The sequence below is a fragment of the Parambassis ranga genome, chromosome 18 (assembly GCF_900634625.1).
Source record: "Parambassis ranga chromosome 18, fParRan2.1, whole genome shotgun sequence".
NCBI classification, from domain to species: Eukaryota; Metazoa; Chordata; class Actinopteri; family Ambassidae; genus Parambassis; species Parambassis ranga.
The window spans coordinates 7,134,038-7,150,024 of NC_041038.1; the positions used below are offsets into that span (position 1 = coordinate 7,134,038).

Sequence of the window (15,987 nt, forward strand, 5' to 3'; positions counted from 1 at the left end):
AGCAACCACACTGAAGTCTGATCATTTTAATTAGACAAAAGGTTGTTTAAGGATGCAATGTACATGGCACACTGAGCCTGTGAATTTTCACAAGACCACTCCAAACAACAGATGTCCCATCGTTTCCAGTTCAAATCCCTTCTTTCCAACTCAGAATCATACTGAAAATACCTGAGATAAATTTGCATACAAACCAAATGGACTGGAATCCACAAACCCTTTATCACATATGACATTTATACTTTAATATGTATGTTAACAACTATTACTGTGTAAGGCCAATGGTTATAATTTTGAAAACAAGTTGCACTCTTCATAAACAAATGACATAAACAAGAAAACACCATGTTTACCAAGCGAGTAGAATTACAAAGAAATTATGCCCATGTTAAAAAAAGTGACAGTATGGTGCTGTAACTGCACTGAAATATTTTAATATACATGAGATTTTATAAGTTTAAACAGTGAACAGTCATTTACAACTGAGACATTTTGTAAAAATTATCTAATTTTCTCTAAAAGTCCTTTTAAATTAAACTTTGGATTATTAAACACGAACAGGAGTAAAACATTTCTGAGACTGGGAGGAAAAATAAAATCATATTTGGTCCCTGTTAACGCTTCCATTTGTCACCCTTATTAAATATGTTTTGTACCAACTCTGATTACATGTACTGAAAGAGTGTCATTTTTATAAGGACATGAGTTGGTCCTCTATGTGGAGCAACAGCTGTGTTCGTTTCATTGTGTCCTTAGCACACCAAAACAAATGAAAAAAACGCATCACTGCACACTGCAGAGATGAAATCTCAGCCATAAATGGTCAAAGAATTTGATTTTTGGTGGGGGCATGTGTGAACCAAATGCTTTGAGTCATTCATGGTGTAATAACAGGACAAATCCCGCAGCCAGCGGCTTGTTTCAGCATTGTTCAGTTTCAGGAATTTATTGTAATTGATCCAGTCAGAAAGCAAAAGCTAATAAAATGTAGTTTAAATAATAATATTTACTGTGACTCCTTTATATATCTTTTGGGAGACTAAGAAAAACGTTGACCCTCTACAGTATGGCCCACAAATAACCAACATATCCCTATAAATCCACTAGATGGAATGGAAATTAATGCTGTTGACTACACAGTGGATGTTTTATTGCTTGTGCCAGCGGGCCTCATCCCAGACTGGATTTCAGTCTTAGGCACTCATGTCATTCCAGTCAGTCCATCACACACAGTACCTCTGCAGGAAAATGCTTGATGTGTTGTCCATTTTATTAAAAGTTCCTCAAACAGCTATTTGACAGGAAGGCAGCTTTGGGCTTTTATAAAACACTTTTTGTAAAAAAAAAAAATGAAATGGAACCTGTAAGACTTTTGTGCATGGTCCTTCAGATGGTGTGTTCCTCCCAGGCCCGTGAGGAAGAGGACGCTGAGCATTGGGCGTGGGGGGGGGGGGGGGGGGGGGGGGATTAAGGGGGCTCGTTAAGTGAGCAGCTGCCTGATCTCTCGGTGAACGTAGCAAAGGAAGTCCATGTAGGAAGCTCCGCCGTGCAGACCTTTATCTTCCACCAGGAACTGACGGAACAACATCTCTGGTTTGTCTTTCTGCCTCACAATGTGGAGCTGGGCAGGAAAAAATGAAATTGTTAAGAAATAATTGTTGTTGTGTGTAACATGTTTCACATCAATGAAGGCCTCATTTTTTGCTTCATTTAAAGGCTTGCATGGCCTTCTATGGATTTAGAGCAATATTATTGTAACTATTTTGTATATATCAACTGCTTAATAGCACTGAGCCTGCATTGCATATAATGTGACTTGCAATCTTGGCTTGTATTTTGATTAGATTGTTTATATAGGCACAACATGTTAAATGAGGTTTTTGTAGCTGATGTATGCATTTCCTGGCTCCACTAGAGGGCAGCAAAGATCATTAAAACTCTGTGCAACCTCAGCCAAAACATTTTCTTTGAGGTGATACAAATGTCTTTATGAGTGTGTTCTTGTTCTGTGTATCTTACCTTCATAGAATTCGGCCTCTTTTCAAGAAGGCCATTGACAATGGATCCAACCTTCCTTGATAATGGGTTATCGAGCTCTGGCAGCGCACACTGTAAAGCAAGGGGGGGAAAAAGGGTTGAAGATTTTACATCATAAGACCTGAATGAAAAGCAAAATACCTTTATTTATGAAGTTAAGCAAATTTAAGTTGTTGCTTTTCCTCATGTGAACTTCTGCCTTCAAAATAAATGTCCATCTTTCAACTTTATGTGTTTACTTTATTGTTGATTCAGATTGTTCAACGATTTATATCTGATAAAATGTAAGCAGACGCCTGAAATATGATGTAGTTCAAATCTCAACACCTTCAGATCAATAAGGTAAAATATCTAATATCTGTACAAGCAGATCATCTGTATTCTATGTTTGAGGTCAAAGTGATTGAAAATAAATTCTGACCATGTTTCCTTGCAGGTGGGCAAGGGAGGGCAGGTTGAAAATGCTCTGGATGAGGTCTGGTGGACACGCTTGGCCCAGCCACAGGAACATGAAGTGGCCATTCTCCAGGAGGAACATGCCCGAGTCTGCAAGACGCTCCTCAGAGCAGCGCAACGGAAGAGGTGGTGTATCACTGTTAAGGTCAACGTTGTGCTGGAAAAAAGCACAGTGGTATGTAAGCTGGTTCTGTTTATGATACGATCTCAGTTGTCTAGATTAATTATTAGATTCTTTCCTTTATCTTTGTATGAAATAAGTTCGTTACCAGTGGGATGAGGCGCGGGTAGAGCAGCAGCTGCGTGTCCTCCACTCCCATGCCCATGACTGACAGCCTTTGGTGGGCTCTGTCGTCTGTGGAGAGCTCTGTGCTACCCACCAAAGGAGCAGTTTTCATCAGGCTGTTCATGTAGACTGGGAACACTTTCATGGCATCTGGCAGGATCAACTAAATGCATAAAAAAATAGTGTTAGTGTCATTTTACAAATGTACTGTCACATCTGTGGATCAAGGTGGTCTTAGTATGATTAATTTCATTCCAGGCTCCATCTCACACTCACCTGGCTGGCAGCGGACGGGCTGGCGCAGTTCTTTCTGTAGCAGGCCAGCATGTGGGCTGTCTGGTTGACCAGTATCTCCCTCACACTCTTCAGAGGCTGGTTCAATATGGCACGGTAAGCTGAGTGGGCAGGGGAAAAGGTTAGTAAAAGAAAAAAAGACATGAGCGGGGGAGGAGAGTTACACAGGGTCCTCAGAGGCATCTTACGATAAGCAGACGAAAAGGGTGGAAGAAGAAAAATTTCAGGCAAGTCATTTTTCTCTTACTGTTAGATTACCAAGTGATACATGAGATAATTTCAACAAAGGTCAGACAATCCTTCAAAGATGTCTCCGTACTCTCAGATACACTGACAAAAGGAGCCCACTGCATCCAATCATCAAATAATAGAAAACACATACCTGATTTGGCAAAGAAGTTGATGAGTGAGTCGGTCTCGCAGCTCTTGTACAGCTCTGACAACTGTGAGCTGCAGTTCAAACTGAGGTTGTGTATACGGAGACGTCGATGCCCGCTGATGGTGGTGTATAACAAAGCACACTAGGGAAACAAGACAGCAAACATGCTGCAAATAATCACCAAAACAATCAAATGCTAACATGTCAGATAAAACATACCTGGACGAGTGCCCCCGTCTCCTCGCTGAGTGTGTCGTCATGCTTGAACTCGACTGTCACAGCCTTGTCACAATCCACAGCCGCCATCTCTACATCTGTTGTGTTGTTCATGTGAATGGCACCAAAGAAGTCTGTGGCTCTGAAGCCTTAAGAAAGACACACACACTGTAGTGTCACTTACTTAGAGTCTACATGCCGGATGACAAATCTTTGTCAGGTTCTTACCTGTGCTGGTACGGACACGCATGATGCCATCGAATCCGATGCTCTTCTGAACATCTTTTCTGAGGTCTCTCAGGAAGTGTTCCCCGTCGGTTTCCATCTGTCAAAGAAAATATATTATGAAGTGAAACTTCATCCAGCAGATGGCAGCATTGTGACAACAAGCAGGCTGGGGTTCATCGAACAAACAAGTTGTACTATTCCTTTGGGATATTTATATATTAACCCTGAAGGTCTCAACTTTCTTTTATAAGGCTGCAAAGGCTGCGTTTACCACAAATTACTAGACATAAACAAAAAAATGAGCCTGTGTGTGTTTTTCTTGCATTATTATTTTGTGTGTGTTTTGCTTAATGTTGTACCTGGAAGTTGCTGTACTTGTAAACGGACCCTCCGGTGTGTGAAGGCACATCAGCCATGGTTGTCAGGTCCACATACTGGCTGGGGAAAAGGAACAGGTCCACGCAGCAGCCCTGTGCCACACACTCCTTAGACAACTGCTCGTACACTCCTTTCTGAGGCTGGAACAGAGTCTATAGGGAAAGAAAACAGGGTACGTATTCTCATTCATTACTCACTGCAGCCATGTCCATAGATATAGGACACCCTATAAACAGCACATCGCTCACTTGTGATGATGCAGGGAGCAGCCATCTTTGATTTTGATTTTCTGACTTTAACACAAAGTTAAAACAATTAGGGTTTAGACTCAACACCATCATCTACTCACTTTCTCTTTCTCAGTGTTCACCAGCTTTTTGTCATCTCTGTTCTTCAGTTTGCCGGGAGCCTCGGCAGTAGGCATGGACGAGTGAAAGATGAAAAGCTTTCCGCTACATTCTGCTGCCTGGAAGGGGAAGGACGAATGATGAAAGATGAAAATGATACAAAACGGAACTCACTGAGGTTTGTAGCATTCCTTATGTCCTGGTTCAACATGGTTAGGTGCAATCCCTTCAAGTATTTTAAAACTAAAAGACGTGAGCAGTGTCTGAACTAAAAATATGCCCATGAACAAACAAATAAGTCACTGACTCCTTGCTGTTGTGTAATATCATGACTGCTTCAAATTAAAAGCACTGTGTGAACTTTTCCTTTGCTGTGTGCCAAAGCACTGACCTCACATCACTGTTGGACTAAAAGTAAACACAAACACATCAGGAAGAGAAAAGAGAAACTGTTGCTTGTTAGGCTGACTATAAATCTTTTTTTAAGGGTTGCTGCAAAATGAAATGTATGTTGGTCAAATAAAGAGCTTCCAAATGCATCCACCCATAATTCAGGGAAGTGGTATTGTGGCCTATTCAGTGTTGACAGATGGCACCCTGTAGCTAACCTTAAATGCCTCCAATCCGGCCTGGATGACAGGGGCAAAGACCGTCTCACTCTCATTGCTGTCTGCAAACATGTCAGGGATCTGGTTCAGGAGGCTGGAAAGAAAATGGAGAGGATTATGGTTTGGGCTGAGTACCTCACAGAGAGATGTCTTCATAATGCTTTCAAAATGACTTTTCTTTATTAGACTGGATCATTTCCCATCCAGTTACAAAAATAGTAACATTTTTTTTTTGTTGGTATCTTACTTGTGGATGACGGCCTTTGAGTCCTGGTAGTTAACAAGGAAGCCGTCAAGCAGTGGAACAAACATCTCGGCTGTGTCGGACACCACCATCATCTGCGGCTGGGCCAAAGCACTCTTCACATTGTAGAAGTGGAGGATCTTGTTGTAGGTAACAAAGCCCACCTTTATTGCAGGGGTCTCTGCACCTTCCTCTCTAGTAAGGATGACAGAATAAGCAGTGCATGAGCTCTAGGACAGTTCGGATAGATCAGAACGCATGTGTTCAAAGGCAGACAAAAATATTTAAAGGGGCCAAAACGGGAAGTGTTCTAGTGCAAGAACTTGGTTTATCTTTTGGATAACCATCACTTTAAAGTACCTATAAAAAGACCATTATGTGTCCAGGTCAGAGTGTAGAATGTAAACATCCCTCTGGCATCAAAGTAACATTAATTATGCACTTGTTTAATAATTTTAATAATGTGCTGCTAGATTTTCATTTAAATAAATGTCTGTTAACCATGTCTGGCCAAACAAAACAATGTCTGAACCTGTGACTATGACAGCAAGACCTGGGTGACATTAATGCACAGAATTACAAGCTGTACTAATAAATGCAGGTCATGCCGTTTGGCTCTCTGGGATGTTTAAGATTAAAAAAAAAAAAAAAAAAATCTACCTGCAATTATTGCACAGAAGTAAAAATGCATATCTTCAAGAAAAAAAAAACTTGTCTGACATTTTTTCTGACATCTGTGTTCTGCTTATCTATAAAAAAAAGTATTTTGGCTTCAGTTGATAGCTGCTCTTTAAAGAACTAAAGACACAAACCTCCTGACATTTACCAGAACACTCTGGATTCACGTGTGGAACTGGTAGCTACACAGAACCACACTATAAATCAAATCCTGTCTCTGGATGAGCAATTTTAAAAGCATTCTTTACTGTCACTGCTGACTGCCCCTTATATGTGTCTCTTCTTAAATCATGCAGCTACACCAAAGAGCATGTAATGTGACGAGAAAATAATACACCACTGGGTAACCATCCTGTATCCTTGATAACATAAGCCGCAGGGGCTGTTCGAAGGAAGTTTATTATTGTGGTTTTTCTTATTCGAAATATTTGGTCCACATCATTTATTTAAACTGTGTCTAGCTTTAACTTGAGTTAATTAAACATGCATTTTGGCCGGAACTTTAAACAATGTTGGGTGTCCTAATGGTTTTTAATTTAGTGCTAGCAAAGAAAAAAGCAAAGATCCAAACACAGCTGAAGAAGAGCTTATCTTAAGTACTTTTTTTTACCAAGTGTTTAAAGGATGATGTCATGGCAGCAGACAAACATGGGTACATTTTTGCTGGCCACAAACCCAGAGCTGTCTGTACAACAAAGCCCTTTGTTTTCTATTGCTCTTAGGGACAAGAACATGCACTGGTAATATTTTCCATTTTTGGAACCGTCTCTCACCGATACCCACCATCTGTGAAACTTCATACAGAAATATTCGGCTGATGTGAACAAATCGCCGGACTGATCATCAAGAAAGCCCTTTTTTGGCAATGCATATGTTGGTCGTTAACATTTTACATTTCCAGCTTATTTTAAATGCGCAGAGAGAGTGGCAGATGTGGAAAAGTGATATTAAGGATAAAGAACTCTCTAAGCCAGTGTGATGCATATATAAGTTGTATTTATTACCTGGGCAACTTCTCCAGCAGGGTCTTCAGCTCATCACATATCAGTCTGACCAGGCCACTTTTGATGTTGTTATAGGATACATCAATCATGAAGATGTAGGCAGGAGGATTTGGAGGCTTGTTGTTCTGTGGGTGGAAAAAGCAGCAGATGGAATGAATTAGTAAAGATACAGTAATTCACTACCTATTAAAAGAATATTCTTTGTGCAAACTGAGTCCATTAAAAAAGCCTATATTCTCTTATTTATGGCATATTTATAAAGAACTGGGTGTACAGTTATGCATTCCAATTTAAAGACCACCACAGTATTGGCACTCATGTTTTTACTCTCACTACCAGGTACAAATTTACTGTATGCATAAATGACAATGCAACAAAGTGTGTGAAAAGGCCTGTCTGTAAGATAATATTTTGTTTCCACAGTTACAACCCATGACACGACACCTTTTGTTTATCATCTGGCCTCCAGAGGTTGTTTATATGTCTTGTTAAACAGAACAAAAGTAGGGCAGTGGAGTGACGCAGCTTTCAACACTGAGCCAAGACACTTTTTAACCCTGCTTTGATACATGCTGAATAATAAAAGGGTGCATGCCAAAAGGGCATCCGGAAAAACCAGTAATACAAGCCTGTAGATCTCATTGTGTACCTTGCAGTAGTCCAGAGTGGCTACAAACTCATAGGATCCCAGGGACAGCTCAGGCCTCTCATAGAAGTCCACTCTCCGCCCCATGTGGTCAAGATGTTGGAAATAGAAGGCTGGCACTAGAAAAACAAAAATATACTCTATTAGAAAAGATGTTAAACTTTTGTTTTTAATTGATTTTTTTTTTTCAATTTAATTAACTGCTACTGTACCTTCGTTGACACAGTTGCAGAAACCACACTGGTATCGACGACCGCCATCAGTAAACTGCATGTAGGGACACATGTAGGCTTTGCATCGATTGCAGCGGATCGGACCTGACTCACCGTGGTTCACCACATACAGAGGAGACTACACAGGGACACGTGCAGAAGACATATGGGTCCAGATAGCACTTATTCCAAAAGTAAACTGTTCCTTAGAAGGTAATTGATGACTGCAGAAGCTATGACATTTGTCATGGTTTATTTCCACTGCTGATGTTACTGTACTTTAATATTCTCTTGACATATCTGCTTTGTATTAAGCATCAGCAGATGCTTAACAATACTTGCTGCACTTTAAAACAGAGCATTTGTTTGTCGTGGAATGTAAATGGTTAGCATAAATCTTTTTAGTACACCACAGTTACTGAGCACCATATGCGGGCCTGCAGTCAGATGACAGAGAATGTCTTCGCACTGTTTATTTAAGCATCTCTGGAAGCCCTGACATAGCACCATAAATTAAAATTTTGTTTGCTTCAAATGAACTTAGCTACCATAAAACATCTTCAGACATGGCAACAGGTTTATTATAGACCAAAGACAAGGAGAGTGTTTACAGTATCTTAACCCAGTGCCATGAACAAAAGCAATCATACAACATACAAGCAAATGAGCATGCGATGTACAAACTCACACACACACACACACACACTAATATGTCTCGTGCAGATATGCCTCCTGTTTCTCCCTGAATAGAATCCAATGTGTAAGCGCCACATGGTTATGTTTGATTTCTTTTGTGTAAACCTTCTTTCTCCCTCAGTGATCCCAGCAGATTTGACATTAGCTAATTAGCCCAAAGCCAGATGAGAGAAAGCTAACATTGCCTAAAAAGGCCAGTTGGTGCCTGGGACAAGGCAAGTGAAGAGAGGGAAAGTATCCAAGACAAAATTCTTGGACCACACTTGATCCAAAGGGAGGTCATTCATTGGACAAATGAACTTTTGTAGTACGCAGAGACATTTATCAGGGAGGGAGGGAGGAACTCACACAAATGTAGAAACTATCAGACTTGTAACTTCACAAAATTCTAAAAGAATCATATAACCTGTATCTGTTTGTTTATGGTTGGGAACATTTTGAAACCACAGTACAGTCCCAGCATAGAAATGTTTTGGTGTGCGATGAATAGTTGGCCCAACATGAATAAATTCTCAATCCGAAGAGACATGAGTGTATATTCACACTTATCAGCAAAAGTTAAACTTGAAGCACAGCAGGAAAACAGATAAGCAGCAATCTTACTCTCTTGTGGTTTTGCATATATTATTCTAACAGATTTTTTTTTTGATATGACAACTGGCTTTTAAGTAAACTTACCTCATTTGCTGGCAAATTGGCAAAGGGTTTGATGATGGAAGCCAGGGGCACATGGCACTGTTTGGCCAGATCAGCAGTGCAGGGCAGGGAGTAGGTGGTGCAGCGCATGAACCTTGGGCTGGCATTGCCTTGAGTAAAATCATGACAGAGCACATTTCTAATCATTTCTATATACTATACTTTTATTTAAAATACCCAGAAATGAGTAATAATTACAATTCTCCACAGAATGTACCAGAAACCCATAATTTATCATAATCTGGTAATTTAAATCTAGACTTGAGAACAATAATACCTGGATTCTCATATACTGTACAATCATTAGACAAACCATAAGATTTTTTTGGACTACCTTGATCCTGTACTCTGAAGTCAGTGGTGACCAGAGGTGGAACCTGTCCTCTGATGTTCGTGCTGTAGATCTCATCTCCATGTTTCACTTTGTCATCTTCGATAACCTGGGTCTAAAACGGAACAGTTCTGTATTATGGTACAATCCGATCAACTGCAGGTGGCATAAAAAATGTAAAACTTTAACATGAAAAGTAAATGCGTATTTTAACATTTAAATAATCATTTACAATACTCATTAACCCAGGAGCAGATGAACAATGAATGAATTTGCCACCTTTTCAGGAATTAATAAGCCGCTGCTTCAGAACAGAAAATGCGGCTTGTGGTATGGTTAGTATGTGAAAGTATGCGGGTCCCATGAGGATTAGTCTAATACTCACTATGCTTGGGATGGAGTCAGGATCCAGTTTTTTCTGAGGTGGGCCAGCCAGTGCAGCTGGAGCTCCTGGGAAGGCCCCTGGCATGCCTGGTTGGGGCCCAGCCATGTGCCCCCCAAACTGACCTGTGCAATGAAGCAAGACATACAAGCTGTTAAAAAGGCTTTTAAAAAAGTCTGATTTAAAAAGACTTGACAGTGAATCAGATTATATTATTATTATATATATATTATAGAGGGGCAGCAGTGGCTCAGTGGTAAAGCAGGGGTTGTCCAATAACCAGAAGGTTGGTGGTTCAATCCCAACTCCTCCCTAGTCATTGTTGTGTGTCCTTGGGCAAGGCACTTTACCCGCATTGCCTCCAGTGCACTCACTGGTGTGTGGCGCTACTTGCTGGCAGCCTTAAGCAATTTCCCTTCTGGGATTATTAAAGTATAAGAAAAAAATGGATTTATAGTGTACTCGTTTTTTTTTTAAGTTACCTGCTTGCTGTGGGAATCCTGGTGGACCAGCAGGTCCAAGACCAGATGGCTGGAAACCTCCAGGGCCTGGAGGAGGTGGCCCAGGAAACGGACTACCCATGCCCCCCATTGGTGGACCTGCCATTGTCATGGTTGGTGGAGGTGACAGAGGTGAAGACATCTGGGGGGACATGTGGGGTGACTGTGGGCCTGGTGGCATCTGTGGCTGACCCATTACTGGAGGAGGAGATGTCTGAAAAGGCTGCTGGGTTACAGAGCTTGTAGGAGGAGGAGGGCTCTGCATGGGACCTGGTGCTACACATTTAAGAAAGACAATCCTGTAAGTAATGTTTATAATCTCTGTTTGATCCCTTTCACTAATTACAATAATAAAAAGCTGGTAAAAATCTGTAGCCAGTGAAATTCAGTAAACTTACCATAGTTACCCAAGTTCATAGCACTCATCTGATTGGTGAGCTGTTGAGCTGGAGGCAGGCCAGGTGAGGCCATGTTGTTGTATAGTGGGTGCTGAGACTGACTATAAGGAACAGTTGGAGGGGCAGCAAACCTGAGGAACACAGGACAATAACAGAGTGCCTCACTATTCACGTTTTGTTAATAATTTTGAAGTTAGCATCTGTCAGGGCAATTTCAACAGTCAATATCTTTCATGGTGCAATAAAACCAGGCAAAGTTAACTTTAAATTCCACTATTTCATAAATCATAATTAAATCATAACATGTTTGTGTCTCATTCAATAAATATTTGCCACTTGTAGCAGCTTCTTGACTGTTACCGTTGTGGATGAGCACCGTTCTGCTGCGCATTTGGATTATAATGAGTGGACACTGGGGGTGGTGGCATGCCAGCAGCTGAGGAGACAGGTGATTTCATCATACCTGCAGTAAGTAACAGATGTTATGTCTATATTTATTGTTTATTATATACATTTCCACAGATAAAACATGATGACATAGAGAAGAATTTTAAATGATGAGCTTTTATTGTCATTAAGGAGTGAGCTAAATGAGAAGAAACACACTTTTATGTAACAAGACTGAACATATTAAATGAAAGTCTGACAAACATGTTACATGGAGGAATATTTTGACAGTACCTGTTGGTGGAGCATTGAATGCCTGAGGCGGCCCACCATAGTGCCCGTAGAGGGGCTGTGCAGGGCCAGCTCCAAATCCACCTTGATAGCCCCCCATCCCTGGCTGAGCCTGGGAGTAGGGAGGTGCAGCAACATAACCCTGTTGACTCATTTCGATAGGATGGATGTCAGTGTTTTCTCATGCCAAGATGAAAGGGGTTGTGACAGCCTGTGGAGCGTAAATAAAGAAACATGAGGCTTACATAGCACAGATTAGGGTTGGGCGATATTGGCAAAAAAATTAATCACGATTAATTGTGGCATTTAGCCGATAACGATTAATTTGACGATTAATTGATGACCATTGTTTACATGTTTTTGACTCTAAATCGCCACATTGTTCCAAAATGATACTGACAAATCATCAGTCAAGTTAACTCCTTCATTCTAACAGGTTAAGCTGGTAAGTAGTCATTAGGCACAAACCAGCCATGTTTGAAATATGTATTGATAATAGATGCACAATGCACATACTGCTTCAAAATAATAATGAAGCAAACATTTAGTACTTTGTTCTTCAAATGTTCTTATCTTAAGGTCACAGAGCAGTGCATATCAACATTAAAATTAAACAGGACAAATAAGTTTAGAAAATCACATCAGTGATTATTTCAAGTTAAAAAAAATGTGTCTGTGCAAATGAACCTGTGACTGGAATACGTCCCACACTAGTGCATGTTTTCACTCATACTGTAGAACAGCAGCAGAAAAAACAAACAAACAAACCGGACAATTTTACATTTAAATGGATGTCAACCTGCGTTACGTCCTTCCAGCGCTTACTTTGGTCGTAAGGAGCTAAACGTATCACGGATACTGTAATGTTTCCTATCTTGCTGTGGAGTCCTTAAATAAAGGTGGCAGCTTCTCCAGTCAGAGCTCATTCCTTTGATCCAAGCAAACATTCCGTTACTATGGCAACAACCAACGCTCCACGCTCCGCACCTAATGCATGTAGCGTACGCACTAGCTGTGTTCCAATTCAGGATCTGCATCCTTCAGAGGACGTGGCCTACGTGGTAAGGCGTTGCACGTTGTAAATATAGTATTTTCTGCTGATCTTTCATAAATAATAAATTGTACATTTTCATAATGCCCACTGGTAAATAGTTAGAAATGTTCAAATTGTATCTTTGTAAATATTGTACATAACAAAAAATAAATAATTTACTGTTGTCACTGAGAAGTTGTTCAAAAGTTTACATAAATTATAAATAGGTAATGAAACACATAATGTAACAAGGTTAGAAGAGTTTAAGAACACAAAGACAATAACAATTTAATATACAATTTAATAAGTAACCATTTAAATAACAACACAGAACATCAAAAAAAATTAAAGCTGCAAGCAGCATTGCGGGCCCTCGCAGACCTTGCGATCCGCGTGGTTAACGTAATCCCCTCTCCTATGCTCTCGTCTCATATACTCTTCTGTGCTCTCATTTCCAGAGACATACAACAAACACACATTTACAAGACATAGTTCCTGTTGCCAGTAGGTGGCGCTATGACCGTATGATCCTATTAGCATATATATCTGTTTAGACTCGGGTCCATAGCAGTACTATAACATATTGTCCACAAGTATGTTGGTGGTACTGCAGAAAATACAGCGAGTTCCTTTGTACTGGCGAATGGGCAAATTTGAGGCCACGCCCCTGCCACACCATAACACTTTTGAAAGAGTTTTGGAATGCGTCTATTCCCCATGGTGTCCTGAGTACACACAGTGAATTTCAGCTCAATTGGATGATGTATGCGAGGCGTGAAAGGTTTTGTAGGAGGGTCACAAATCACCACAAATTACCACAAAATTCAAGATGGCGGACTTCCTGTTGGGTTTAGAGGGGGGGTCCAAGAGACTTTTTTGTGCGTCTTGAGGTGATACATATGTGTGCCAATTTTCATAATCCTGTGTCAAACCGGCCAGAGGGGCTACGCGTTGGGGGCGGTTTCAATGGGGCTCTTGCACCATTCGGTGCTCGGGCCCTAAAAATCACTGCCTGTCCACCATCCTCTCCAATGAGCTGAAGTCTGTCTGTCTGTTCTTTCTCTTTTCTCTCTCTCTCTCTCTCTCTGTCTCTCTCTCCCTCTCTAGCCTCATGTCTTCCATTATCAATTGTCAGATTTCATCTGTTTCCCTCTGCTCCTCCTACAACAAAATGACAACAGGCAGAATGACCATTTGATATAATAACGATAATATTGCTCCTCAAGTGAACTATACTTTATACTATACTATAGTAAACAGTCAAGAAACAACATTCAATCAAAACATTTAGTTTGCGTTTACAGTGCCTCGTATCAACAGGATGTCATGTTTGTAAATATAAAACTATAATTTTTCAATGCCGCTGTCACTACTAGCATTTTAAGAATCCCTCGAACTACTGCCCTTTACTTACATTTAAATGTGAATTCGGCACTACTGCCGCTGCCGCTCACTTGTTCCGTCAATTTTACTGTTGAAAAAAATAGGCCCGCAAAGCATCTTGGGATATGCAAGGCCACGAAGGATGCTAGCGATGCATCCTCCGAATTCAGGCAAAAGGAGGCCGCATTTGGAGGATGCATTTGAAGGACCCTTCGAATTTTGGCGAATTGGAACAGCCTTCGCGCAGCGTTGTGACGTAAGCGCCCTTAAAATGCGCACTCCGAAGGATGCAGAGCCGGAATTGGAACACAGCTTATATAATACAGCTGTAGCCGGCGTTGTGGCCTTGTTGAGCTTTCTTCGGCTTTCTTCGTACTCCGGCTTATGGTAACAGACGTTGAACCTCTGGTAGGAACGTGCTGCTCCACATCATTTGACTGAATACCACTGCCTTCCACCATTATTGTTATTGTGGGCTCACACGTGCGCGCTTGCGGGTGATGGTGAGAGTACGTCGCACACAAAAATGTGTCATCATGGCGGGGCACTAATCTAAATCACTAAATCACTAAAAATTAAGTGGCAAATATTAATCGGTGACGGTTTTTCTGACGATTAATTGCACACGATACGATTTTGCACAAGCCTAAATACAGATACTTAATAAGCAAATAAGTATTGATTTCAAAATTGGCTATAAATTATAAAACATACACTCATGAAAACTATGTTAAAATATTGTATTGTTTGCATAGAGCGACTGTGCATATTTACAAGCCACACAACACCTGATATTTGACCTCATGCAATCATCACTGTGTAACATGGACCTTTGACATTGCTTATTGAGAGAGATAAAGCAGTCTATCATTGGTTACATTATCTTCAAGTGTATAACTGCATGAGTAGCTAGTTTTTGTTTTGCTGTCGGAACTACACCCTAATGCACACTTCTGAGAATATGAATAGCCTTGTGCAGCATGATATATGAGCTTTGTTGCAATCTGGGACACTGTAAATAATGAGCAGCAAAGGTAACAGGCCTGTAAACTTTTTTTAACTAAGCAAACATTAGTATTTGCTTTATTGTGCAATCCTTTTATGATCACATAATACACTATGCAACACGTTTTAGACGAACATAAAGCTTAAGGTAGCTTTAGATTACTGGTGCGGTTCAATTTAACTGCGTCTGCCACTTCCGAGAATTGCCACGTCAAGGACCGTTATGAAGGCTGAAAAACGAGCATCGCTAGCTCCCTTTAATTCACATCCAGCTGGTGACACGTTAGCTTCTTTTGTCGCTAATAACTCATGTTGCCAGTACAACGAAGCTTTATGTGTTATAGAAAGGACGCGGTAAAAAAGACAGCACATCACCTCCTTCAGTGATGAGGAAACATCTTGCTAGCTACACGAAAATCACTACAAAGTTTTCCTTTTTACCATTAACGCATTCGTTCAGAACATAAACACGTTAAAATAAAGTATAGTCGGAAGTAGGATTCCTCATTTGTAATAGTAACGTGTGTAAATAGTGTCTTGTTGGTATTTACCTGAAAGCTGGGCAGAGTCCTCTTCAGTGTGTTGCCCTCGGTGAAAGCAGAGTGCCACGTCAAACTCCTCCACAGCGCCGGGTCGCTCTGTTGCTACGACGAAAAACAGCGTCAACCGCCGTGTAAAAGAATAGCCACTTAGCTTCCGGTTACACATTTCAAAATAAAATTGTTAACAGAAAATAACCTTCCCAGGCGTGATAAATCGTAAAACATTATTCGAAGTCATAAAGCAATCTATTTATTACACAAACAAAAATATGTAAATGTTGTTATGCTAAGAAGTCGGTTCTAAAAAGTTAAAATGTGCTTTATGTTCAA

At 40.6% G+C, this 15,987-nt stretch overlaps 1 protein-coding gene across 3 annotated transcripts; it reads right to left on the reverse strand.

The window, feature by feature from the left end:
* Positions 1-11: 11 nt before the first annotated feature.
* On the reverse strand, positions 12-15,764 carry sec24d (SEC24 homolog D, COPII coat complex component). Of its 3 annotated transcripts, none has more exons than XM_028428824.1 (23): positions 15,667-15,764; positions 11,698-11,905; positions 11,377-11,452; positions 11,017-11,147; positions 10,601-10,894; positions 10,122-10,243; positions 9,740-9,851; positions 9,388-9,515; positions 8,014-8,152; positions 7,805-7,920; positions 7,156-7,280; positions 5,477-5,668; positions 5,230-5,323; positions 4,624-4,740; positions 4,256-4,426; positions 3,897-3,993; positions 3,672-3,817; positions 3,456-3,594; positions 3,056-3,174; positions 2,763-2,942; positions 2,459-2,650; positions 2,020-2,109; positions 1,481-1,621 (listed from the first exon to the last, which is right to left on the reverse strand). In XM_028428824.1, the coding sequence occupies exons 2-23, from the start codon at positions 11,846-11,848 to the stop codon at positions 1,481-1,483; spliced, it is 3,072 nt and encodes a 1,023-aa protein (XP_028284625.1). In that variant the 5' UTR covers positions 11,849-11,905; positions 15,667-15,764. The 3 variants fall into 3 exon arrangements, with proteins under 3 accessions (XP_028284624.1, XP_028284625.1, XP_028284623.1); XM_028428822.1 differs by having other exon boundaries at positions 11,377-11,479; XM_028428823.1 differs by lacking the exon at positions 15,667-15,764 and having other exon boundaries at positions 12-1,621; positions 11,377-11,479; positions 11,698-11,848.
* Positions 15,765-15,987: the final 223 nt, after the last annotated feature.